Source organism: Galendromus occidentalis, unplaced genomic scaffold, assembly GCF_000255335.2.
Source record: "Galendromus occidentalis unplaced genomic scaffold, Mocc_1.1 scf7180000076583, whole genome shotgun sequence".
Taxonomy (NCBI): Eukaryota; Metazoa; Arthropoda; class Arachnida; order Mesostigmata; family Phytoseiidae; genus Galendromus; species Galendromus occidentalis.
The window spans coordinates 258,566-284,208 of NW_003804572.1; the positions used below are offsets into that span (position 1 = coordinate 258,566).

The following is a 25,643-nucleotide window of genomic DNA, read 5'->3' on the forward strand; positions in this document are numbered from 1 at the left end:
AGAAGTGAGGATTCTTTTCAATTATTTTCGCTAAGCACCAGAATTATATCCATCGAGGTAGAGATCGCCCTGCAGAATCTCCAAATGTTTCGGCATCTCTTCAGAAGGCTCCTTGTCGGATCAATGCTCACGGAATGATCGCATCGCGGTTCGCGCTCCGGTGTCGTCGACTTCCTTTCACGTAAAAAACTGGTCAAACTGAGAAAATATTCCCGAAACGACTCCCCGGATGCGAATCTGCAATGCGTGCGATTGAGTCGTTTGGCAAATTGCATATTCGCAGCCTACTCGGGGTTGCTTCTACCATCACTCGATGTCTTCAAAATTCATTTTCCTATTCGCCACGGGAATTTCTTAGCGATCCATGCCATTCATCGCGAGGTGAAAATTTCGCTGGGAACTGATATTGACCCAATCGAGCTTGCGAGCCTCGATTCGCTGTAACTTCCGAGCTTTGCATTCAATCCACGGTACCTAAGGCATGAATAAAAACTCGCGGAGAACAAGCTTGCTCACGGGCAGCGACAATATCACCTGCTCCGTCGCTCACCACCCTGAACCTATCGTCGAGTAATCCCGGCGGGGATTTCGGGGCTGGGCTATCGACGCAACGCCATTTTTAATGAACCGAAACTTTCATCGAAATAACCGATTCAAGTCTCGAGACGATCACCTCGTGCCGACAGTGGGAAACAAGTCGTCCGACCCTTGGTATGCCACGCATTGCGATTCGGAAATGAAGATCGTGGACCCAGCCCGTCATGCGGGTCGCGCAAGGAGCGCGGGAGCTGCCCCAGGGCGAGGAGATTGCTACTCTCGAAATCGAAAATATAGAGACTTCCCCCTTCTCCCCAATGCATATACAGAAAGGTGTCTTTAGTGTATCATTCGGACGCGATGAGTTGTGGCTTCGCTGCACGACAGCGGGAATGATTAATTTCTGGATAATCCGGCGATCACGAGTTTTCTGTAACACGACTCGTCCGAATGAAAACAGAGGAAACACAAATGTGTAATTGTCGAGCATATTTTTCGCGGACTACGGACCAGCCGAACACAATAAGAGTTGCGAAAATCATCAAACGTAACCCCAGTGCTCGTAGAACGTTGCGAATATGCTCTACGCTCACATCATTTGGTCAAAGAGAGAGGCCACTGACCCTCCATTAGCTTCAGCGTCAGTCGTTACTGACTAGCCAAGCAGCCAGTCGACCAAGCCAGCCAGCCAGACAGAAAGAACAAGCGCACTGCCGACCGCGGAGAACAGAACCGACCGCTTGTCAGTCGTCGAGTTCATATAACTGAATGATACGCCGAGTTGCGGATCATCGAGTCTTCCTGCTTGAAGCTGGCTCCGATCGTATTCGAGGTGTGATCGACTCGATAGATGTTTTCCGCAGAAAGTCCGAGATCGCGGAGGGCTCGGGCACTGCCTGAGGGATTCGGAACTCAATTCCTCCGACGTGGTCCGCCCAGAAACGCCCCAACGTCGAACTTGACCTCGACAAGAGAGAATCGCGATTTTTCCCAATTACTACATCCAGCATGAGAGTTGAAAAGGTTTTAGAGCGCAGAATCGATGTCGCCTGCCGAAGACTGAGTGGCTAAGCTCTGGGGCAGTAGCCGCGTTCACGATTCCCGACCCCGCCTCCCATATGTGAACAGCTTGCTTTTGATACATGAGCGAATCTCAGTCTGGGAAAGGATGCCAGGGATCGGGCTTCCGATTCTTCGGGCATAATCCTCCGCAAGATTCCACAAACATGTTTTTCTGCCGATCGTTCTCTATACAAGGTTTGAACGCCAAGCTTCAACGGGACTCGTTGGGCCGTGGCAGCCGTCTCATTTTGGAATCAAACGCGCGACGCAGTCGATCCGAGGCATCCTCCCCAACCATGGAATAACGCGACGCTTGTTCGCAACGCGGCTCTTTTGACACATTTTTGCTCCCGAGAAGAACCTTCTCGCCGGAGCTCAGGCTCCAGAGAAAATTTTTTTTTTTTATCAATGAGAAGCTCGAACTCGATTCTCGAGTTCATCTTCTCGTGTTCTCATGCCCGCCGGGGACCACAATGGTCCGCGGAGTCACAGAACTTATAATATGAAGCCCATATCCAAACATTTGGACCCGCGAGAAGGGATGGGTTTTTCAGCGATAACCGTTTTTTTCTGCTTCCGAACTCTGTGCGTCGTAGTGGGAGTGTCCCAAATTGCGAGAGAAAGTTCCGCGTCCTCTCGACTAAACAGAAGGCGTAAGTGATTTTCAAGCTAGTAGATTGCACGGATGATTTCTCAGCATATAAATTGACGATCCTCAACAATTACTAGCACCCACCGCGAAAAGCGTCATCGAAATCCAAAGACGTTCTCAGGGGAGTTAAGTATGGGCGGGAGTCTAAAGAAGTAGTTTCAAAATCAAGCCGACCCCCGTCAGCGGGCGGAGCGTTGTAGCAACTGCCTAGCCGGAAGCCGTGCTCTCGTCACATCCGGAGTGAGCGCATCCTCATCTCCACCTAAGGCCTACCTTTCGTATTCTGGCGGGCTCCTGAGCGAGAACTTAGGGAGGAGGGACACCACGCAGAAAGTTTGAGCAAAACCGCGAAAACTTCGATCGGAAATCCGTTGTTGGTCGAAATTGAACTTTTTCGAATGAGCACACTCAACCAAATACAATCGATTGACACTATGATGCTGCTATCTTCTAGAGTACGTGATGACGTTCGTTGTCATCCCGTTCGTCTCCCCTCTGCTCCGCGCTAAGGGCGTGGACCATCTGTGGTGCTACAGTGATGAGCTCTGAAGCTCCCCTTTCCTGGGCTGTTACTGTTATCCCTCACCCAGCAGCGCTCACGGCGAACGCGTGCTCCACGTAAAGCAACCGCCGCCAGAAAAATACAAACGCTCTGCACCTCAAGCCGCAACGAAAGCAGAAACTGTTCTGTTACTCACGTGCTCGTCGATAGGCACTTGCGGAACAGCTAATTATGTCTTACTAGTTCAGTAATGCCCACGGTCTATTAGACCATAGACGAATACGGCGGGGGATTCCCGTGCATGAGACTCCCTCCTTGAAGACTACTTCTGCACCAGGCCATCCTCCGTTACGCTCGAAGTCTCAGTCAGTGGTCAGTCCCGCAACACGGGGAGAATTTTCGGCACATGATTGATATAGGTGGGGGGAAGGGGGTTACGCTCCTCGTGAAAAGAAGCTTCGGGAAAGCCTTTAGCGACTGCGATCTCGTCCAATCCCAGATATTCATGATCCCAAATAATCTAATGTCCAGTGTGTCCTGAACGAAGACCATGACCTGGGCGTTTTTCCATGTTTTTCAAGTTGCGCTATTCCGCTCCCCGCTGCTTCGTCGGAAGTCCCGATCGGAGTGTTCTCGACTCTCTCGTCTATCCCGTTCGTGGGTAGCAGCCGAGGAATATTTCGAAAATTGCAGCTAGACTCAGTCATGGATGATCCTCCGAAGCACTTGACCTCTCTCCGGTGGCTCCGAGGGAGGACGACCGCTCTTGGCAGGAATCTGAGCTCGCCTCAGGAGCGATTTCCCTCAAAACGGCCTTTGAGGATTTTGTTCCTTAGCAGTTTCACAACACGGGATCACGGAGCACCTGCTCGGATGCTATCTGTATTCATGAGCGATGAGCCCCCCACCCTTCTCTAGTCCCTATTTCAAGATGACTTAGTTTCGAAGCGACTGGGGAATCAGGTGTGTAGAATGAAGTCGCTAATCCAGTCAAAGCTCTTCACTTAGGCTCTAAACAGCAGCGGATCGACGATCGTCGACAAAGCTTGTCAATGAAATAGACCATCTGCTACGCTTGAATATCGTACGGTTATTGTTTCATGCCGAGTATGCTATGCGAACTTCGGTGAGCGGACTGGATATCGGCCGGCAAGTCCTTAACGCACTGGTGACGCCGCTGATCGCTTGCTTGCTCGCTCGCTCGGTTGGTCGGGTGCTTCTTTACTTGGAGCTGCGCGTCGTGTTAGATGACGGCAGCGAACTAAGGTTCCTCGGAGGAGAAGCAGAGACAAGAGTAGATCAAGAAAACGAATAAAGGAATCATGATGAGGCGGTGGCGACTGTGGTAACGACTGATCCTTCTCGCCAATGAGTGCCGACGTCGACGGAGATCGGCGGCGTCGTTCGTGATGCTGCTTGTGTCGGAGTCGCTCACCGTACTTTTCTCAGCCAGTCTCTGTCTACTTGTCGTTTATTCGGTTCAGTGTCCGTCTATGCGCCGATCATCTGTCCGTCGGTGGCTCGCCGGCCGGTCGGTCGGTCGGTCGGCCGGCCCGTATAGTAATTCATTGGTTACAGAGGCGAGACGGAAACGCTGGAGGTAGCCGTTCACTAATGAAACTATGGACATCTTCTTCGGAATTCTTCTCGGATCCCATGAGTTCACCTTGACTAACTAACACTGACGAGTCGACGAAGCCTAGCCGACTTGCGTCACCCGAGGGAGAATGAATCGGCCGCTAATTGTTTCATTTCTACCGAAGTTAACAATGAATCGGTCTTCTCGAGCGACACACCGCGACTCCGTCATTTCGGTGCCTCGCGACTTACACAGATTTCTTCGCTCCCGTCAGGGCGACAGTTCACGGTATCTCTTCCCAGGGCAAAGTCGTTCTCCGAACAACGACGGAATAACTGTCGACTTGCATGTTTCGATACGGTCTCATGCCACAGCCTTGGAACTTGAACGAAGCACTGTCCCGGGGTGTTTTTTAGGATCGTGCTCCCTCTTACTCGGACCGCTTCCGAGTACATGAACTCTGCGGTGACGAGAAAGGCTGCATTTCCTAATTCTTTGCATTTGCAACAGACAGGGGCTATACGGAGCCGCCGGGTCGAAGCGCGGGTTTTTGTGAAGACTAGAGTTGCGCTAGATCCCACGAACGCATCTTCACCTGCGGGCAGCGACTTCAACTTGGACATTGATCAGATGAGTTCTCGCAGAGATTTTCGCAAGAGAACTGCGGGCGCGAAGCGGGCGAAATATTTCACTTTCTCGTACCGATGGGATCATGAGGGTTCGGTCGGCTCCCGCGCCTTCCCTCGGCGTTGCGCCTGGATTCTTCCGTTCGATATCTTCTCTCGAGAACTTTTCATACATTCGGGAGTTCAATGGTGGAGGTTTCACACCTTGAGTGAAATGTCACCTTCCGTCATCACTAACGGGAAAGATTAGCCTTAAGGAGAAACGGAACTTCACAATGAAAGAGAAGCGACCCGCGAGCGATTAAGCCCTTGACAGTCAAACAAAGTTCAAAGACCATCAATGGAAAAGTAGCCGCTGACTGAAAATCCTCGGGGACAATGCATTGGACTGGAAGCGTTCTACTTCCTCGACCTCGAGGCCGACGTTTCAACTCGATTCCGATTGAAGGAAGCCCCTGCGGAGACAGAAGATTGTCGTACGGTGGTGGAATCCGGTCGGAAGTTACGGTGTCGTCCGAGGGGCCGAAGTTTGCGCACGTGGTGTCGTGCGGATGTGTGTCCTTGTGACGTCGTCTTTCGGTCGTATACTTCGCTTGATTGAATTCGCTTTCGTTGTCTCGAAGCCGACAACTCTCTTCCTCGTTCTTGTGTGAACTGGAGCAGAAGATAGACGACAGCTAGCGTTGAGGGACAAACATTGGATGGGGGGCGAGCGATAGGCAAGCGAGGGAATGTAAAGAGAGAGATACTGAGCCACGGCATCTTTCTGAGAACTTCCACGCTTGGCATCGATTCATCCCTATCCCAACGATATCAATATCGCCTTGCGGGAGTGAATTTAGTTCCTAGTCCGAAGCCCATCTCCAACTCGCGGATCGCCGATTCCCTGTTTCTCTCAGAATGCGTCCGAAAGAGGAACCATCAGGACGGACAAGATTATCCCTTAGTTGCGGGACACTTTTCACTCAGAGCATTCGCTTGGCCGGCGTCCGATTCTCGCATTAATCCTGCCGAATCCCGAACATCCGAGGGGAGTGGTACTCTGACGGAATTCGAGCCACTGAGGCGAAACCTTCCCCCTCGAATAGGTCTCGCGCATCTTATACTCTCGGAAGGAAGAAGCCTCCGGAGGGTAGGATGCGTATTCCGCACTATGGCGCCATTTTGATTGCGTATCGTAATAAATCATCCCGATCCGGAGGGCTGTGTCAGCAGTAGAGCTCTCTTGACCTTTGAAGATCTCTGCAACCTCGACGCTAGATTCTTACTCAGGGTAATCATCGTTTGATGGGTTATCGGGTCACGCAACCTGGAGCAAGGGCGGAGATCGGTCTTCACTTCGTATTGTGTGAACACTCGCTCGTCACAATGTGGGAAAGTTGCCGGATCCTCAAAGAGCTTTGACAACTTTTGAAGACTCCGCTCAGAGCTTTGAACCCGCTTCAATCGATCTGATCGCTCAGGTTTTCGGAAGACTCTCGTTTTCTGACAGCCATATGACGGTCCGTTCATGTTTGTCTGATCGGATACGGGCGATCAGGAAATACGATTCAATCGATCTTTTCGAGCATCCGAACGACAGCTTGAACAACAAATACAATCCGATAAACAGAGGTGAGTTTATCGGCTGAATATCATTGATGCTCTTGAGCAGCTTTCCTGACGCCGCCGACGATCATTCACGGCCTCATCGGAATGAACAAAAGTAATGAGGATATCCTGTCGGGTCGATTCTGTTATAAACGCTGCCAGCGAACGCACGAGCATTGTCATTTTTCGAAAATCTAGACCACGCGGTTCAAGGCAACTCTTCGAGCGGATGATCGTCGCTCGTTCTGAATCTGAATCGCTCGGGCTACTCCCTGAGAGTTCCTTCGAGAGGGGAGTCTCCAGAGCGAGTGCTTCCGATTCCATTTTTCGGAGGGAGTAGGGTCCTGGGGGAAAGACTGTGCTCCTCTCATGAAAGTGATCGCCGAGGAAGAACACCATATCGAACCCTTGGATTCGCTTCCCGTCCCAGAAATCGACTTTCAAAAAAATACGGAGGGGCATTCGACGCGAGACAATGCTCTGACCTTGTGGCTGCTTTCCAGATTTTTATAATTATCTCTTTTGTTTGATGCGCTTTTGATGCCGTCCGAGCCGTCACCGCAACCATCGTAGGATTCAATGCTTCCTCAACTTCTGCGATTAAGGCGCCAGACGGTTTCTCTCAGGCGAAAGGACCCTTTTTCTCTGGTTGTCAGCTTCCGCCAGATCCTTCTCAAGAAATACCGATGGAAAAAATCGGGTCTCGCCAACTGTCGAGCTGCCTTGTCAACGTCTGCTTGGTCAACAGAACGGGAACGGAGAATCCAAACAAAGAGGGACGCAAAAAAAAACGCCGAACTCCAAGTCGTTCGCTTGATTCAACGTGAAACGATCGCCGACGCATTATTGAATGATGAACGCTCGTGGAAGGAATATCGGAAGATCCTCATCTTTGTTGATGTTCGCCGATGGGAAGAATTGCAGTGACGTTCTCGGTGGTCGGGATGGCGATCACTGACGGCGGGGAGGCGGTGAGACAGTGGTTGCGTAAGTGGCGATGAAATTTCAGCAAATCAGTTAGCCGAACCGTTCAGAATCAGTGGATCATCGAGTGGAACGAACGAAGAGACGGACGAACGAGCAAACTTTGCGATGGATCTTCTCGTATGGAGAAGAAGACAAAACAAACTTGATGTTGGTTGTCGGCGTCAACGATTATGGCATCTGACGTTGCCGAAACGTTATGCTTGGATCTGCACGGAATTAGATGAACTTGCGCTCCTGGGCTAGCGGTCGGTGTGAGCGATGCTCAATGGCAGGGTTGCAGTCCGGACTTGCTAGGATCACACTGACTCTTTTCTTCTTTTTTGCATCAGTTTCGCTGTGGCACTCACCGCTCGCGGGAGCTCCGTCGCAGCTAGGGCACGCGGAGCACCCACGACGATTCTCGATCGAGCATCGTCCCGGTCGAGGGAATGGTCGAGTCTGGTGGCGACAAATCTTTCCGGCTTTCTCAGCGACAGTAACCGGTACTGTAACCCGAATTCGCTTGACTGAGGGCCCAGCGGGAAATGACTCGGACTAGTGAGGCAACTCTTCCGACCGCCACGCCGAAGAAACTCAACTCTCCGCAGGGATATCGGATGGAGCGTATCCATGCGACGCCTCTCCGCCGCCATTCGGAGCTCCGCGAGATGGGGACGTAATTGAACGCCGCGCCGAGCCTTTACGCGCCCACAAATTATCTCAGATCGCAGTGGAAAAACTCCCTATCGGAAAGAATCGACAGAGTGGTGCATTTCCTCCACTGACGCGGAGGGAGAACTCCGGCAAATTATCCGCGAACACCCCCTTCCATTGGTCAGACAGAGTACGCAGGTCAACTATTCGGATCTATCCGCTAGAGGAAGAGCCGTACCGCTCTGTACACGCAGTTCAGCACACTTCCTCACCCCGAGGAGAGGCCTGCGACAGAATGATACGAGACAGCTCATCGATCTGAAGATAGCGATGCCGCGAAGATTTTGGAGCGACTCAAACAAATCCCCGTACCGTTCCGCTAGCTCATCACTCTTACACGGGTTGACACGGGGACTATGCACTATCGGAATTTCGGTCTTGCTCGCTCACGCGGTATTAGTCACCAAGTCGTATTCCATCATGCCTCTAAAATTCAAGAGTCCCAAAGAGACAGGGATCTCCGAGGAAAAAAACTCGTCTATGTTGCGAGAGAGCAGCGAGCTCACGTATTCCTCAATTCCATCGAGAGTCCTCCCATGATTGGGTTGCCACAGCTCTCAATCCCGAAAGTCGAGGTACGCGAGTGATCCACACCAATCAAAGGATTAGCCGGACGACCAACGCATAATAATCAGGCCTGAGCTCAAGCCGGCGCCGGTCGACGACATACGTGGAATCGGCGTCATCTCGGTGAATTATTTAAGAAGTCAATGGATTCAAATGCTTAGATACCGAATTTTCTCATCGAAATGGTGCACCGGTCGATTAGCGAGCGACCTTACAGTGGTACATGATTCGCGACGGGCCGGTCTTACCCATTTTGGTGGTTAAATCCGAATGGAGTCCGAAGTAGATGGTCGATCCTGTACACAAATCACTGATGGCGAACGGCTATTCAACGAGAGTGATTCGGGACCCCCAACAGTGTCGTGAGGAACTCCAAGTCGCTTATGACGGGCAACATCTCGGCATCGAGCTGAGCTGAAAAACCCCCTTTCTTAGATGCCGGCAAGAAGAAAAAGCGCGTCGTCAAAGTCCACTGCACGCGGTTCGTCTGTTGGTCTAGAAGAGTGAAGTCCCGCTAGATGTCGGACCTTCTCACCTTCTTCGCTCTATACATAGCAAAGTACGCTACTATTCAAGCGAAAGACAAACTTTCTAGAAGCGACGGAGCATGCTGCCCGTTTCCATTGTGACTCAGCGCCAACTCACATACTGGGATATTGATTGCGCGATTCGAGTTCGAAGAGACGATTCCCGCTGTATCTGGCATGGATCCCCCGCTCCGACCATGGGGAAGCGGAGCAGTCCCATTTAATTCGAGTGCATACGAACACCAGGCGCGATTCGATGACCTATTATCACGAGCCTGTTCAGGATTGAGTAGAATAGTGGAATATGAGCCTCCTGGCAACGAGAGTTCATTTCTGATCCCGACTATCGTCCCTGAGTGAAGAGGGATGAAAATGACCATCGAAGACTCGGACAACTCCTGTCTCCTGAGAGTGAATACTCAGGGACGATAGACTTCTGATGAGGATAATTAGGTAATAATGTTATGTAACTTTAATTGTATCACTACCTCATCATTCACCTCGCCGGGAGGACGTCGAGCGTCAGTGACGGTTAGTTCAAGATCCCGGAAATATTCCCCGAATTCCGAGGGAATCGTCGTGAAATTTGACGATACGCTGACCCCTCTTGGAGCAGGATTGAGACTCCGTTTGTTTCCATCAGCGCTTCTCTACCCTTGTGGCCGCTCGAGTCGTCATGATTAGCGGATGATTTCTCGCGGCTGTCAATGTAAATGGGATATCGATGAGAATAAGAGCGTCGTGCGACACCTTTGAGCGGAAAAGATACGCGCAATTGAAGATTTGGGCTTCTTGAGCTGTCGGAAGCTCAAACATTCCCATCGGCAGCTTCTTTCGTTCTTCACTTTTGTCTGGTTTTCCGTTACAGGGAAAGTTCACGGCCGTCACCGAGCTCGACACCTCGGTCTCGGTGTAGCAGCGGGTATAGAGCGGCACGCAGCACCGATCCAATGAGGAGACAGGGCCGAATCGTGTTTCCCGCGTCATTTGTCTGCTTTCCTTTTGGTCTCGGTGAGGATGATGAACCCGACTCCGAATCTACGCCCTCGTACGAGTCTGATTCCGGACTCAGGAGCCAGACTCGGAGGAACGATTCGCCATAATGAGCACGTTGTGATGCTGAATACAGTACGAGATCGATTACATCTCACTCGATCACATGCATCACCCTCAACTTTTCTCCACCCAAGTAAGGAATCCCCTTGATTCTGCACCCGACAAGATCTAAGACTCGATCATGTCACCCGAGGTCATCAGGACACGGTTATATCACTTCAGAGACTCGATGTGAGATAGTTCATTTGCAGTGCCCGTATATGAGGTGTTGAAACGGCAGGTTATCTTCGGCCGGAATCAGATTGGATCGGAATCACCTGAAGCCAGAGTTGAGGGGGCAGGACAATTATTCACATCCGGAGGCGAAGCGGCGGCTCGAAGTCGAGCCGGTCGGGTCGAGTGAGACGAGTATATCCACTCTGATCTCTGCGAGGAAACCTCGGCAAACGACGAGCCGAAGATGCCCGGATCAACGTACACAAACGTATCGAGGACGTGCAACATATAGAGTCTGAAAGATAACAGATACCTTCTCGGATCAACTCGAACTCTCTGTAGCTCGCTTGGGCGACGGTTCCATAGTTTGTGCTCTGCTCCCTCCGCTTCTCCCCGGTCCTGCCGAGAGATGACGTGAGGGTTCGACGCGCGGTGAGAGATGGCGAAGATCTGGGAAATCCACTCCCACCCCGTACAATGAAAACACCACCCTCAGAAAACCCAGGTGCCGGATTCGAATCCGCGGCCTTCCGCTCGCTCCGTGGTCATTTTATGATGTCAATGTAGATAGAGCGAATCTACATGAGATGATATGCAGGCCCGCAAGCTGATGCGCGGGAGTATGAGATAACCGACGACGCCTTGTTCCATCGCATCAGGGCCCCGATTGACTGAAATGATATTTGAGGACGAACCTACTGTTTTTGATGGAATTGTTCGTGCCAGAGACAAATTGATGGAAGCAACTGATGGAGCAATGCAAGCAGCGCAGGGATAGTCGGCAAAGAATAACTTCAACCATGATGACAGCCTCTGAGAATAATAGTAATATGCCACTCCGTATCATCCCAGTTCTTCTCACCGTTTGTGTTTTACTGCCGATGTTCCAAACGAGAGTGAATAATGATCCATGACGAGATCATCTTCCGATAAACATATGAACAACACAGATTGTGCAACCCCTAATTTTATCGCAATATGATTCAGAGGCGCGTATACGACTTTCCTTCGAAGCGGCGCCGGATGACGAACATTCGAAAGTGACAAACAGACTTCCCGACGTCGCCCCCATATCATTTAATATGGAGCGATCCTCGCGAGGCCGAAACTCACAGCGGTTCTCCAACTCTCAACAATGAACTACAATGTCCGCTTGGTGATGAGCTACTATAAGCCATTCGCATTTGTGCTTCAAAATGCCATCGAGACGAGTCGCATCAGTGAAGGATATCGTCCATGTGGGTTACAAGCAAGCAAGCCGGATCGAACAAAAGACGCCGTTTTCCACGAATAGTGATAACTTCACTCGATCTCCCGGTCTACGACCCAAAAAGCACTTTCCCTCCGATTTCGATTTGTTTCCAAATAATTCCCCCGGGATATTGAAACTTGCGCCGTGATGCTGACATCATGTGAAAAGTGGGCGGCGGAATCCGGGAGGAACCTGTTTGCTCTTTTTCGGCGCAGAGTCCCCTCGTGGATGCGAACGGGGAGTAATTCGACGGAGGGGCTCTTCGTGAAGGTGATCATTCGACCTGATGAATACACCGAAAAGGATTACGTATGCTTACGACGCTTCGGAGGAGGGAGGAGGTGTAACTTTACGACCTTCCCGCTGCCTGATTTTGCCGAGTACCTATCTTCTTGATTTTGTAATCCGAAGACGTCGTTTCGCATATGAGCGATTCGCTCGTGTGATTCGACGTCTTTAATTAGACGCACCGATGAACACGCTTTATCTAGATAATCTTTTTTCCAATGGGATCACAGGCTCTGGAACTCCAACAATCGATCTTCTCTCAAGAACAGTTGTCCGAGTTGATCGCCATAGCCTCGCTATTGATCCCATTTTTTTTTCTGTAGCGAGAGGTGCATGTCCAAAGAAATGGAGCACGAGAAAGTTAAGAGAATTAGAGACGAAACAGCGACTAATTGCACACCGCGCAGCAGAAGCGAGCATCAGGTGAGCTTCCTTCGAACAATGGGAAGTGAAAAAAGATAACAAATGTGATTTTGGATTTTTACGCGTGCCTCCCTTGAAGCGTCAAGGCTTCATGACGCCATCGAAACAGGCATTCCAATAGAAGGGTTTCCCAAAGGGCCTCTTGTGGTCGTCGGTCATACTCATACCCAAAAACGCTCCTCAAAACTCCATCACGCATGGTCCATTGGAGAAGAATAGATTGCCCGGCCGGAGTTCCTATTGCACAATTTCAAGTCTAGGGCATGGGGAGCAGGGATAAGCCAGTCACTCGGTGATGATGGCTTTATCCTAAACTATCCCCCAATCGTGAGCGGCAACCTCAGTGAGAGAGTTCTGCGTGGAACCATTAGAGAAACGACATCCGCCATCGAGTCCGAGATCTGTGGCCCAGGTTGTGGCTAAAAGAACTACCCCGCTGGCTAAAAGAACTAATAACAGAAAGGCTCGACCTCGAGATTCCCCCCGACGGAGGACTGCGTCCGGGCGGGAGATAGTCTTCCTGAGCGGAAATCCCGTCGGTGGTTTGCATGACGATATTCTGGCTCAGGAGGTTCGCTCAATCCCGCTTGTGGTGTAGTGCATGGGACCCTCGACCGTGGTCGACCAGGCTTCGTTGACGAGACGAACGAACAGCGAGAGAACTTCCGAAAATCCTCATCTGCTCAATCGACCAAAGAGGCTCGATTCTCATCCTGGCACGGTAGGCCGCTACCTGATCTCGTCCCTCCCAGATTGGCTGTAGAAAGCTCATCCGATAGGCAGTTCCAAACTGATTTCTGCGTGGATATTCTGTCATTTTCTCCGAGCTCATCTGCTCGGATAGGATTCCATTGACAAAGTGGCTCCGATCTGCCTTATCCTGGTCTCCTCAGCGTTGGACCTCCTACGAATATCCTATATGTATCCTATCGATCGCAAAGCGATGAGGCTTGGCGGAACGATCCTCCAAACAGAAGAGCCATCGTCGATCTCGATCCTTTTCAGATTTGATGGCTTTCGGTGTCTGTGTCAAATTCAAACCTTCGCGCCACGCGCGGCCGTCGGTTTGTACTCCGACACGGTGTTGGCCAGGAGGAACAACAACAGACCAAGATCGGCCTTCGAGGCGAATATAAAGAAGGAGCCACAATGTTTCGATCCGCTTCTAAGCTCCTCCAGAACGGCAACCAGTGGTTCACGGTGTCCAGCGGGAACACAAGGCAAGTCACGGGACTCGGCCCAGGAACAACGCTGGGGATGCTCAATCTGCCTCCTTCTGTGACCTAGAGGACGAGACATCTAAACAAAGCAGTGTCTGCGTAGAGACATCATCGCTAAACGGATAGACTCAGAAGTCGGCAGATTCGAGACGTCATGGTTTACCCTTCAGGAGCCGATGGTGTCCGCAGTATTGGCGGACTCGAGGAATAGTTCAAGTCGAAGAGTAGATGCGCGCTATGGCTGCTGATTGATGTACATGTCCGGTATAGGTTTCCTTTTCCATCTGTTCCCCGTTCCAATCACATGGACGCCTGCGGCTCATTGTCGGCCGAGATGTCTCCAGCGAGCCACGCGGCTTTTCCGGGGGCCACCGTGATGACTGTTTGTCCGAATACTTCACAGGGGAGCACGATGGTGGGCCGACAGGGAGTTCGTGAAGAATATGAGCGGCAAGTTCTTGGTCCCTATGCCAGAATGTGAGAAGTTCATGAAGTACAGTCCGTCCGATACCCATTGGGCGGAGAAAGTCGAGAGGACAGCCTCAAACACCTTCATCAATTTCGGTCCTCAGCATCCCGCCGCTCATGGAGTGTTGCGGCTGGTAAGTCTTCGATCTTTTTCGAATGATCTCCCCCACTAACCGGCTCCGATGGGAGATAGAATAAAATGCGTCAGAATGGGCGTGACGAACTCGTTCTCCCCAGATCCTGCAGCTCGAAGGAGAAACCGTCGTGCGTTGTGATCCTCACATTGGATTGCTGCACCGAGGTACCGAGAAACTCATCGAGTACAAGACCTACACTCAGGCTCTACCCTACATGGATCGATTGGACTATGTGTCCATGATGTGCAACGAGCAGTGCTACTCTCTGGCGGTCGAGAAACTCCTGAACATCGAAGTTCCCAAACGCGGGAAATACATTCGAGTACTCTTCGCGGAAATCACTCGCATCCTTAATCACATCATGGGCGTGACTACTCACTGTCTCGATATCGGCGGTATGACTCCATTCTTCTGGCTTTTCGAAGAGCGTGAAAAATTGATGGAGTTCTACGAGAGGGCTTCCGGTGCTCGTATGCACGCAGCTTACGTACGGCCCGGGGGAGTCTCTCAAGATATCCCGATCGGACTCATGGACGACATCCACGATTGGGCCACGAAGTACGGTGAGCGTTTAGACGAAATGGAAGATCTTCTCACCGAAAACCGCATCTGGAAGCAGAGAACTGTCGATATCGGCGTCATCTCGGCGGAGGACGCATTGAACTGGGGTTGTTCGGGCGTCATCCTGAGGGGTTCCGGTGAGTAGACGCTATTTCTGAAACGAGGGGCGACGCCCACGCGTAAACTCTCGAATTTTTCTCCTCCGGAAGTCATAGAATCGAAGACGGAACACATACAGGGCTGTTCATGTTGATCGATCGCCTCATGCCTCTCCAGGAATCAAGTGGGACCTGCGCAAGACTCAACCCTACGACAACTATGAGGACTTTGACTTCGACGTTCCCATTGGCAAGAAGGGAGATTGTTACGATCGGTATCTGTGCCGCGTCGAGGAAATGCGACAGAGCTTGAGGATCATCGAGCAGTGCCTCAACAAAATGCCCTCAGGAGAGGTTCGCACCGACGACAACAAAGTCTGTCCCCCAAGTCGAGAGGAAATGAAGGTGGGTTTCCTGCTGCCAGTTGATAGAGAATACTAGTTCGTGATAATTCGTGGCAGAGAATAATGTGGAAACGGTCGAGAATCTAAGGGCCGAATCCATTCGCAGACCTCGATGGAAGCGCTGATCCATCATTTCAAGTTGTTCTCCGAGGGGTACCAAGTGCCCCCGGGAGCGACCTACACAGCTGTGGAAGCTCCGAAAGGCGAATTCGGACTCTACATGGTTTCGGACGGGAGCAGCAAACCTTATCGGTGCAAGATCAAGGCCCCGGGTTTCGCTCATCTCAGCGCTTTGGACTTCATTGGTCGGAATCACATGCTCGCAGACATAGTCGCAATCATAGGCACGCTCGACATCGTGTTCGGAGAAGTTGATCGTTAAAGCCTGTTTTCTTTAGATAGTTATTATAAGCTTCCGATGAATCGCGAAGCGAAGTGAATAAAACTTTCCAATGATGAGTCAATATCCAATGCGTCTTGCTGTTCAGCCCCAACTGAACAGCCTCGGGTGTGAGACAGTCTCAACAGACTCTTCACTGTATCTGTCTCTACAGAATTTGCTGAGTTGTTCGAGGGAGCTGCAGACGGGAGGTAGTAATCCGGGAGAGCCTATCGGACCCGAGACCGCCGCCTCCAGATTTGAGCAGAGGGTTCTCTGGTTGGGGGGCTGGGTTTTCAGGAAAAAGAAGAAGAGTTCAGACAATCTCGAAGTTTTTTATTCATTTCATCATTACCTCGAACTTAGGCGAGACTCAGAACACGTCATGGCCCCTTAGGTACAGGGATGAACTCTAAGAAGAAAGATTCTCGCGTCCCCTCAGAGCTGTTCAAACGGCGACTGAGCTATGTTTCCCGGAATTCGTTCAATACGGCTCTAGGTGTGCGTAGTTTGCAGCCGCCAACAACAGTTTCCTCCCGTCGAATCTATCAAGTTCTCACATCTATGGTCCTGCCTAACAACAATGGGAGTGGTTTCAAACAATTACGTACATCAAAGATTCCCGCACGACGCTGAGATTTCGCTGTAGAAAAAAATTACACAATCAAACTTTTCTCCGGAGAGCTCAGCTTACTCCTTCTCCACGCCCTTCCCGGTGCGTTCCCCGCCACAAACAACGGAGATTCAATCGGAGAGGAGAGCGGAATTCTCAACATGCGCAGATACACCCATGATACTCCACGCTTGACGGTATAAAATATAAGCATTACTGTAGGTAGATTGAATTTGGCTTAGTCCGGTCGAAGTTTTCTGCGAGACACCCGTCCCGTCTATCGAGATAGGTCTCGCCATAGGGGTCGCGTGATCAGCGCAGGTACTGTTTGAGAGGCTGATATTCGGAACAGGATGATTGGTATGGTCATTTTGATTTGAGTTGAGCCGTGATCCATTCCAGGCCTTGGGTGAGCCTGAAATTCATCGGGGATATGAAAGATTGCTACCCGGCTCCGAGATCGAGCGGCGCTCACCGCCAATGTGAACCACTGCCGTGGCGGGAAGCGTCGCGGCTCTACCGTGGCTCGAATATTTTGAGAAAAAAACACCAGAGCCAGAGCCGCTGAGTCTGCGAATGATTGGACGAGGTCGAGCTCCACTCACCCTTCTCCCGTGAGAGCACAACAAGCTTGAATCTGCCAGCGATGCTTCTTGATTGCGGTCAAATTGAGCTGCTGTGAGATTTCAGTAGGACTCATGCAACCCTTGACGTCTTGCTTATTGGCATACACTAGAACCGAGGCCTTGGTGAGGTCTTCATGGGATAGCATTTTCCATAACTCCTCCTGTGAAGAAAATATCCCAAAAAAATTGAGACAACCCCAAAAGCTCAGCCCGGATCTTGCGACATAGAAGATTCCCGGCTCTCGACGGAAATGACCCGACTCGAAGATCGACCAACCTTTGTGAGATGCAGACGTTCACGGTCCGTGCTGTCGACAACAACGATAAGGAACTGAAAGAAAAGCGTTATTTTTATCGCTCCGAGCAAGTATAAGATGCGTACAAACGAGACAGGTTTTCTTTATGGGATAGAGCGCCCAAAACTCCGCCATAATGGTTGATATGAGGATCAAATACAGGTGAATCTCTAAACAAAGACGAGGCGTGAGCAATCTATCTTGTAGACGCCAAGGATATTCACCTCCGCGTTGGTGTAGTATGTATTCCACGTGGCCCGCAGGCTCTCTTGGCCTCCGAGATCCCACATTATGAAATGTATGTTTTTCCAAACGACTTCTTCGACATTGGAGCCGATCGTCGGAGAAGTGTGCACAACCTCGCCCATCAGACTGGAAATGAAGCAATGTACTCTCTAATGAAGTTTGATATGCGTCGACGTCATTCATGGTCTCTAAGAAATGGATACGGAGTATTCGACGGAGTGCCTGGACCCCCGAGAGCACTTACAACTGGTAGAGGATAGTGGTTTTGCCCGCATTGTTCAGTCCAACGATGACGACTTTGTGCTCTGTGAAAATCGCACCGGCTTAGTGAATAGCGATATCGATCCGACTGCAGGGATCGAACCCCATGCCGTCTGAGCCTGCCATATTATTATTTTACATACTTTCCCCTGGGGAAGCAAGAAACATTTCCGAATATTCCGTTCGAACCCCATAAATCGCATCCGGATATTGCGCATTCAAGATCGAGCGCATGAAGGAGCAAGAATTCGACCGCGGGAACCATTTTGATAGATGGATCGACGCTCAACCCATGAACTCATCGGAGCTCCCAGGGAAACTCAGGAATGAATCCCACTAGGCACCATGGGAATGCGATATCTGAGGGCTCCGCTCCGATGGCTTTCCAGAGTCACTCCCAGGATATGTACGAGTTCGATGCGCATTGGGGCATATATATGTTGTATACCTGCTAGAACTTCCTGTCCCAGAGGATTTTGGGGAGCCAGGAGCGATGGCGGCATTTGGGATCACCGCTGACACTTGTGGAAATCGATATGCTTTTCGAATAGGCTCCTCGATGGTCTTTCGAATCCTCGATCAACACAGGTGACCATCTGTGTTTGATCCGGAATATGGCTTGAAGGATTGAGCAGCTCGCAACTGATTTCGGAAAACTGATGGCGTGTTCCGAACAGTGCTAAGCGAGCAAGAAACTCGAACGGAAGAACCCGCTGACGCTCCAGATGTGGAGCACATGGTCACGCTGATGATATTCTAGCTTTCTCATCACAGGTGCCCTAGGGTCGCCCGAGAAACGTCCAAGACGGATAGGAATCAGCATCGCATCTGATACCTCAATTCCGAGGATTCCGATACGGCTCCTGATTCCACACAGGTCCTTGAGACTTTGATACATGATAAGCCTAGATGCGGATTCCCTGGGCCGTTGCGATGCTAACCCGAAAGTTTCGACAGTCTTCCAGCCGACACGGAAAACTTGTTGCGTAACGTCGATCCGGCTCCCATCATGATGTCTGGCGAAACTGCGCAAGACTGGGCAAGCTCGGAGAATTCACGTAAATTCAGGGAATCACTCACCTTCATTGGAGAAGAGACTCCAAAGCTTGCTCCAGACGAGCCCCATTTCCTGCTCAGGCGTGGGCGTAAGATTCTCAGGACGTTCCGCTTACAGAATCATGCTTATCCATGTATTCTCCTCTCATCACTGTCGCAAACGTCCTGGATCGATGCGAATGGCGAAAATAGGTTCGATCAGGAGTACCAAGCAAAATTTGCCATAATCGAGCCGACACAAGCAAAGTCCAACGAGAGAAGACGAGGATATGGTCGAACTGGAAGAGAAGAAACTACTTCTTCGAGCCTCACACCAAACAATCGCTGGCGGCTGACCTAGCTCTTCTCAGACACTGCCGTAGCTCCCAACTGCTGCTGCCGCAGCAGCGAGACAGGGGTTCACTCGCGTCTGGATGCGAAATCCGTTTTGTACGATGGCCGAACTCGCTGAACGCTTGCACAGAAGGTTGCGGTCGGGTACAGTAGCGCCTGTCTTCTTCTTGAGGGAACGCGGGACAGATCTCTGCGAGAATTGCATCTGTTGATGGGAGAGTGAAGACAATGATGTCGATGATCTTTCCCGACCGCTCGTCACCACTCGAGCGGTCTCTCCAATGGTCCCTTGAATGACTCTTCCTTACGGCAGTGAATCGATTTCTGGCTCCAATCGAACAAGGATGACAGAGCAATTTATCGATTGATGGTACACTGTTCATCAATTCCTCGAGTGGGAACTCCATCGGTTAGAGCCGGATGTGTTCCAATGTTTTCCGAGCCTCCGCGGGCTCCCTCTCTGGAGTAGGTACACATTGTCAGGATAGGACTCAAATTCATCGCGAAGAGCCCCCTCTCCGTTCTTTCGATAGTCCTCCTCACTGTCCGTCAATTAGATATTTGTGCCTTACTCAATACCTACTGATCGCTCGAGACGCTCGCAGGATTCGAGAGCTCAGCGAGGAGGAGACTTTCGCGGGTGCCGACGGCCCCGGCCGCCATTCTTTTTGCCGGTTTCAGGGGTGCCATCTTCGACACATACGCTCCAAAAATCGGAGGAGACTGCCGTGTTCCCCTCGTTTCATCCGAAGGGACTCCATTCAATTTCCAAGGCAAAGTTCTGAGAAACTGAGATTTCCCGGGCAAACCTCGAGGAAGACCTCAATCAGGGGCGGCATTCGCGGGGTCCGAACCCGGAGCTACTCCGCCTGGCTATGCCGCTGTCGTTCGAAGGAGGTGGAGCAGCGTTTCTGACTGTCAAGAGAAGACCATTGAAAGCGATTTGTCCAGCGCGGCATTATTCAGCTTCGAGTCTTCGAGTGTTGAAAATGCGAGGAAGTTAGCCCTGGAGACTGAGTGTTCAGTGAGAGGGGACGGCTTCCAGAATCGCCAACGTATGCAGATTCGCGCGCAGATCATCTAGGAGTGCGACGCTCGAATGTCAAGGTCCAACTCGAAGTTCAGGAGGTGCCAGCAGCTGGACAATGTTGAGAGAGGGTCGGTGCTGATGGACGCGTTCTTTTCTGAAATGGAGCGCTGAGCAAGCCTCGACACGGAAAACGTTCCCAACCATATAATAGAAAATGCCGATAGTCTGAGACCCTGGGTCAGGATGATTTCCGGGAGGAATGCTAACCCTTAATTGCACCGACGACTCCGCGGTTTTCGAGCAGACGACTGAGCTCTGACCTCTCTCACTCTCGATGTGCCGGCGACAGTGGCATGGGGGAATTGTTTATTATCGTCTCTACCACCACCGTTCTCCACGCATTCGCGCGCTGTCCGATTATCCACAGGCCGCGGAGGGTCCGTCACAATTTATCGCTCCTGTGTGGCTCGAGGAACGTGATCTTCACCTCTGACCGGGCATCAAATTCTTGATTTTCTTCCGCGAACTGTGAACCGTAAACACGAGGTATTCCATGTCGCGCGGATGACAGAAGGTTCCCGGATTACTGGCCCGAAATCATTGTGTGTACCAAGAAGTGACTCCGTGCGCCCGCAGACCTCCTTCGGAGGAGTGCAAGCCCGACAATGTTGTCGAGGTTCACTCGGAGAGCCTTCGATGAGTATTTGCTCTTCACGAATTTCGCTCTTGGTAGTACCTTCATGCTCGGAGGAGACATACTCGCCCAGAAGGTCACGAGAGATGGTCCTCATGATTGGCAGCGCTCGAGTAAGCACTCATATTGCTTCAAGGTTATCAAGGATGTTCCCCAGCTCTCATGAATCGCAAAACACCGCTAGGTCCCGCTCTCATGTTTCATACCTGGTGTCTGAGTTAGATTGGCTTACCTAGGTTCTGTTGTTCGAACGGGGATGATAATTCGATAAATCGAACCTTCCAGAGAACATGGCGATCATGGGGACCGGCTTCGGGATCATGGGGCATCATTGGTACAAGTTTCTGGACAAGCGTTTCCCTGGGAAGAGTTTGCAAATGGTTCGGAACAAACTATTATGCGAGTGCGCTGCTACACCCGCCTTCGCAGGTACCGTAAACTTCCGACTTCTACGCTGACGCAGCTTCGATTCACTTTTCTAGACTCCAGGCCATCGCATCAGCTGGGAAAATGTGCTTATATACAGGATGAGTCAAGAATTGACCTCCGTCCGACGCACAAGGCTCATCAGTTTTGTCTCCGCCAAACACCATCGGCGATCGATGAATTGGCTCCATTCTAAGCTCAATGTCCAAGACAGAGCCCCCAAGAGACATGGAGAGCCAATGAACGACATCAAACTGGCTGACATTCACAATCTCTGCCGAGCTTTCACTTCGGGGAGAATCAGGCGCTCCATAGGGCAGAGCTGGGCGTCTCTTGACTTCTGCTCTCGAGTTTCCCTGATTCAGATTCTCCGCACTCAACGTGAAAGAGAGTCGACGATATCATACATAGCAGAGGCCATCCTATCCCGATCAATGCTTCAGGTGCCCATGTGCCGAACCGTGCATATGCATGGTCAGGAGGTCCTCCTCCTGAGCGGTGCTTCCCCGCGGGCTCATGTCTTCAAATCTCCTTCAGGCATTACCTTGTAGGGACAACGACTCAGCTGATTGTTACCTCGAAGAATCTTTCATCAGTCGTGACCAATTTTCCAGGTTATACCTTCATAGCGTTCGGCAAACTCCAAGGAAAATCGATGACTGAGTGCGGTCGTGACTTTAGGGAGAAAATCAAGTTCATATGTGTCGCAGACTGGTGAGTGAACTACGGCTGGATCAATCCATTCGATGACGGAGCGTATCTCACAACAGAACGTTCTGACTATTTTAGGTTCGTCTACGTGCCCGCTCAGGCCATCAACTTCTACTTTCTCCCCCCGAAATTCCGGTTCTTGTTCGTTTGTGGTTTGTCCGTGATTTATGACATGTTCCTGGCGTGGCTCCTGACCAAGGTGAGAGTTCCGAGCAGGTCGTCAAGATAATGAGGTAGTCACGGAGCAATCGCAATCTCTGGCTTTTCAAGATTTACGCAACTTCTTCCGTTCTATTATATCATGCATATGACGGATACCATTCTTCGGCTGGATGGGCTGATCTCGAACAACCCAGAGCTATCAAACGAGTCCAATACCCATGGCATTTGCTGCAGGAGTTCCAACCAATCGAGTCGAAGGCATCAGTGGAGGAGCCGAAGAAAGGGCGGTAGAATCTGCGCCTTCTCTATGCTGTAAACCCAGGTCAGGAACCGAGCTCAAAGTAATATTCTGCTCGAGAAGGAAAGATAGCTTCAGCTACCCTTAAATTTATTGAGGTTGACGGTTGTGATGGCGGAAGGTTCCCGGAAATAAAGTTTGATTTAATTGAATCTGAGAAGAATCTTGAGTCAGGCGAGATGTCTCACAGAGGACGCAGCTCATAGAGCCTACGAATGGAATCGACGATTTTGTAGATTTCGTGGCTAGCGATTGTATTATGCTCAATTCGGATCTAAGTCGGAAGCTAGCTTCAATCAAGAGACCGATGTGGAGCCGAAGGTAATTTTTATTCTACTACTTCCGACTCAATATATTTGCTGTATGTAGGTCTATAGTTTTCAGTTCCGCGGCAGTAGAGACCATAGAAGTCTATATACGTTCTCACTTGCAGCACACTCATGCTCGAATAATAGCACTCTCGGATAAGGGCGATGAGCGTCGACGTGTACCCATGTCTCCAACAAAGTTCTACACATGTACTCCCCTCTATGACCTGCGCGGAAATCTAAAAGCTGAATGATAGTTGAATCGGGCTTTGTGCTGAAGTGAGAATCCCCTAATTTTCGGAGCGAGGATGAACCCCCCTCAGTCCTTGCGAGAATCGGGAGGCAGCGTCAGCCGCCAGAGTTGCGATTTGTTTCCGGTCGAGGAAGTTCTACTTCATAGGGGTTCCAAGACCGGCCCGGTTTCCGGATCCCCACCCCGCTGATAGACTACGCTGGGCTTAATAACCAGGACTGTTGGACTAATAACCAGGTATATTTTTCCTTCCCAATCAACAGTATTTAGTGTAACGACGGAACTCTATCGCAGCCGTGCGACACCCACCCAAAAACCTGGACGAAAAACTGACCTTGAAAAGTTCGGAATTGCGTCCAAACGGAGCTCCTCGTGGTTCTTCGAGGGCACACTAGAACGTGATGTGAACAGCTCAGCCACTCCCGAAAGGAAAAAAGTCAGGACAACACCGACATGAACATGTTTCCCTACATCAGACTAAAGTACGATTCTGCGCAATATAACCATGCGGCCTAATAACATCCGGATGAATATATATACAACCTCCTCTCCAGTTGGCTCGATGTGCGCAATGTACAAGCCCTTCATAGAGGTGAAAATTAAAATCGCTTGCGTGTCTTACATACTGCAATCAACGATCGATCCATTAAAACTGAATCCAATTATCCCCCGCCGAAGGTGCGGCCGACTTCGCTTGAACAGGTTGCGAAGGTGTCGCTCGAGCTGAAGCGGTATTCGTAGTTAATTTCACACCTCCTGGCGGCGGAGGGAGGAGTATTCCGCCAGAGCTCGCTGCGCTCCTCTCTGTGCGTGGTCGGCTGCTGCCCCCCTTCTTTCCAATGTTAACGTTGATTTTGATAGTTTCGCCGTCTTTGAAGCCCAGGAATTGCGAAGGACCCTTGTTCTCTTCCGTCATGGAGGTATCTTGCGATTTCTCGACCCATTTGAAATGATCTTGGAGCGCGACGTTCAAATCGAATGAGTCGCTCCTGCGAAATAAATCCAATTATTTTATAGCACTGATTCTCCCGTGATGAATGGAAATCCCTTGATTATTTATCCTGTGGGATTTGAAAGTCGTCATGAATCCACACTAGACGGCTCGATCCGAAAGAAATCGCTGCTGATCGTACCTGTCCGCGAAACCCATGCCGATGAAAGCGTTTCTCCCGTCGTCGTCCTGCAGTCTAATGACGAAATACCGCGAAGAGTCTGTGACGGCTTCCACCGCGACGCCAGGATATTTATCGACAGGACACTTGGCGAAGAGCTCACCTAGCGGGTGAGAGAGAGAGAGGGTGAGAGGTGGATGATTTATCGTCAGTGTATTGGATGGGGAGCAACTCGTTCATATGAGGACCTCACCAGTGTTCTTGTCTTCCAATTTAAGCACACAATCGAGTCCCTTAGCCGTCAGCTTCAGCCTGCCTGTCCACTCGGGCTGATCCAGTTTCCAATCGGACGCCTGAAAACAACACGTTCTTCGAGTTACGCAGCGATTCCCACAAAGATTTCGCCGACCCATGGAATATGGATTGAAAATGGCTTGGCGGACTCGCTACTCGAACGGAGTCGGAAACTTCGCTCGATGTTCGCCCACCTTGTAGCCTTTGTTCGTCGTCAGAGGCGGGATTTTGTAGATGAAAACCTCGTTCTTCACTAGGAGCACGGATTCGTAGTCCTCCATCGCGCCTAGAAGGCAATATACACGCTCAATCTTTCGGCGACATTAGGATGAGACGTCAGCCTACGCACACGCTCCTCCGTTCGAGCGGAGGCACTTCCCGTCGAGCCTAGGGGAGACCCCAGAATCGAACGAAGTTAAACCCTCGAGTAGATCAGTTTCCCGTCTCCGCACCAAATTCGACAAGATCACGAGAATAGACTCTACCGAACAAATCCAGATCGGAGACCCAGGCAGGAATGTGAGTCAGATTGGGATGACACGCGATACCCGCTCCTCCTGATCAATAAGTAAAAGTAAGCGATATAGAGAGTCGACGTCGATCTGTTCAATATCGCTCTCAGAACTCACCTAAACAGCAAGAGAAGAGACTGTACGTGAAATTCCTTGCAACCTCCCTAAAAGGGTCAAGACTATTTCAGAGCTTGTTCCCCGTCGTCTCGGTGACTTCTGTAGATGGCTTCGTTGGTTGTATCGACAACAGCAGTGTGTTACCCAGTAGACAAACGGCTGACACACCACACCAACGACGTCAGCTACACGAGCCCGGATAGACCTGCTCTTTAAATGCTGCTGCTCGATCAACGAGCCGTTTTTCGTCTGCCACGGATCTGTGGCGCGCACGCTGCCGTTGCTGGGCGGTCGCAGACGTTGCGGTTCAAAGTGATCGACACCATTCCCCGACGAGTGGAGTATCGATCGGGTAATTGATATGGGCGATAGAACTGAGTCCCGATCCATTACGGCACACTCGAACTGGGAACAAGCACCCTGTAGATCGACCGTTCATTCAGGGACTTGCGATCGGGAGGAGCGCTTAAG

At 50.8% G+C, this 25,643-nt stretch overlaps 4 protein-coding genes across 5 annotated transcripts; 2 read left to right on the top strand and 2 right to left on the bottom strand.

The window, feature by feature from the left end:
* The first annotated feature begins 13,631 nt into the window (after positions 1–13,631).
* On the top strand, positions 13,632–15,906 carry ND-49 (NADH dehydrogenase (ubiquinone) 49 kDa subunit). The gene is made up of 6 exons (XM_018638119.1): positions 13,632–13,777; positions 14,181–14,379; positions 14,483–14,837; positions 14,988–15,080; positions 15,220–15,446; positions 15,552–15,906. Exons 1-6 carry the CDS (start codon positions 13,707–13,709, stop codon positions 15,825–15,827), a joined length of 1,221 nt encoding a protein of 406 aa, XP_018493635.1. The 5' UTR covers positions 13,632–13,706; the 3' UTR covers positions 15,828–15,906.
* A 246-nt stretch (positions 15,907–16,152) lies between these two features.
* On the bottom strand, positions 16,153–19,441 carry Arl5 (ADP-ribosylation factor-like 5). Its single transcript, XM_003739680.2, has 6 exons — positions 18,947–19,441; positions 17,850–17,910; positions 17,584–17,731; positions 17,341–17,394; positions 17,043–17,224; positions 16,153–16,852 (listed from the first exon to the last, which is right to left on the bottom strand). Exons 1-6 carry the CDS (start codon positions 18,990–18,992, stop codon positions 16,804–16,806), a joined length of 540 nt encoding a protein of 179 aa, XP_003739728.1. The 5' UTR covers positions 18,993–19,441; the 3' UTR covers positions 16,153–16,803.
* A 1,218-nt stretch (positions 19,442–20,659) lies between these two features.
* On the top strand, positions 20,660–22,708 carry LOC100900864 (mpv17-like protein 2). The gene is made up of 5 exons (XM_029113352.1): positions 20,660–21,092; positions 21,265–21,408; positions 22,020–22,119; positions 22,195–22,315; positions 22,513–22,708. The coding sequence occupies exons 1-5, from the start codon at positions 20,951–20,953 to the stop codon at positions 22,567–22,569; spliced, it is 564 nt and encodes a 187-aa protein (XP_028969185.1). The 5' UTR covers positions 20,660–20,950; the 3' UTR covers positions 22,570–22,708.
* Positions 22,709–22,893: 185 nt separating this feature from the next.
* LOC100903779 (NECAP-like protein CG9132) lies at positions 22,894–25,381 on the bottom strand. 2 transcript variants are annotated; one of them, XM_003739681.2, is made up of 5 exons: positions 25,173–25,381; positions 24,738–24,829; positions 24,503–24,602; positions 24,271–24,412; positions 22,894–24,126 (listed from the first exon to the last, which is right to left on the bottom strand). In XM_003739681.2, exons 2-5 carry the CDS (start codon positions 24,822–24,824, stop codon positions 23,784–23,786), a joined length of 672 nt encoding a protein of 223 aa, XP_003739729.1. In that variant the 5' UTR covers positions 24,825–24,829; positions 25,173–25,381; the 3' UTR covers positions 22,894–23,783. The 2 variants fall into 2 exon arrangements, with proteins under 2 accessions (XP_003739729.1, XP_003739730.1); XM_003739682.2 differs by lacking the exon at positions 25,173–25,381 and having other exon boundaries at positions 24,738–25,033.
* Between the last annotated feature and the right edge of the window lie 262 nt (positions 25,382–25,643).

Excerpts from the sequence above, each read along its gene's own strand:
- ND-49 (XM_018638119.1), top strand. The coding sequence starts at position 13,707 with ATGTTTCGATCCGCTTCTAAGCTCCTCCAGAACGGCAACCAGTGGTTC. Across the intron at positions 13,778-14,180 it reads GTGTCCAGCGGGAACACAAG|GGGAGCACGATGGTGGGCCG; the intron begins GCAAGTCACGGG and ends AATACTTCACAG. Across the intron at positions 15,081-15,219 it reads CGTCATCCTGAGGGGTTCCG|GAATCAAGTGGGACCTGCGC; the intron begins GTGAGTAGACGC and ends ATGCCTCTCCAG.
- Arl5 (XM_003739680.2), bottom strand. The coding sequence starts at position 18,992 with ATGGGGCTCGTCTGGAGCAAGCTTTGGAGTCTCTTCTCCAATGAAG. Across the intron at positions 17,911-18,946 it reads GAGTCTCTTCTCCAATGAAG|AGCACAAAGTCGTCATCGTT; the intron begins GTGAGTGATTCC and ends CGATTTTCACAG. Across the intron at positions 16,853-17,042 it reads TGTGCTCTCACGGGAGAAGG|GCTCACCCAAGGCCTGGAAT; the intron begins GTGAGTGGAGCT and ends GATGAATTTCAG.
- LOC100900864 (XM_029113352.1), top strand. The coding sequence starts at position 20,951 with ATGTTGTCGAGGTTCACTCGGAGAGCCTTCGATGAGTATTTGCTCTTC. Across the intron at positions 21,093-21,264 it reads TCATGATTGGCAGCGCTCGA|AGAACATGGCGATCATGGGG; the intron begins GTAAGCACTCAT and ends CGAACCTTCCAG. Across the intron at positions 22,120-22,194 it reads TTCATATGTGTCGCAGACTG|GTTCGTCTACGTGCCCGCTC; the intron begins GTGAGTGAACTA and ends TGACTATTTTAG.
- LOC100903779 (XM_003739681.2), bottom strand. The coding sequence starts at position 24,824 with ATGGAGGACTACGAATCCGTGCTCCTAGTGAAGAACGAGGTTTTCATC. Across the intron at positions 24,603-24,737 it reads CGACGAACAAAGGCTACAAG|GCGTCCGATTGGAAACTGGA; the intron begins GTGGGCGAACAT and ends TGTTGTTTTCAG. Across the intron at positions 24,413-24,502 it reads ATTGGAAGACAAGAACACTG|GTGAGCTCTTCGCCAAGTGT; the intron begins GTGAGGTCCTCA and ends CTCACCCGCTAG.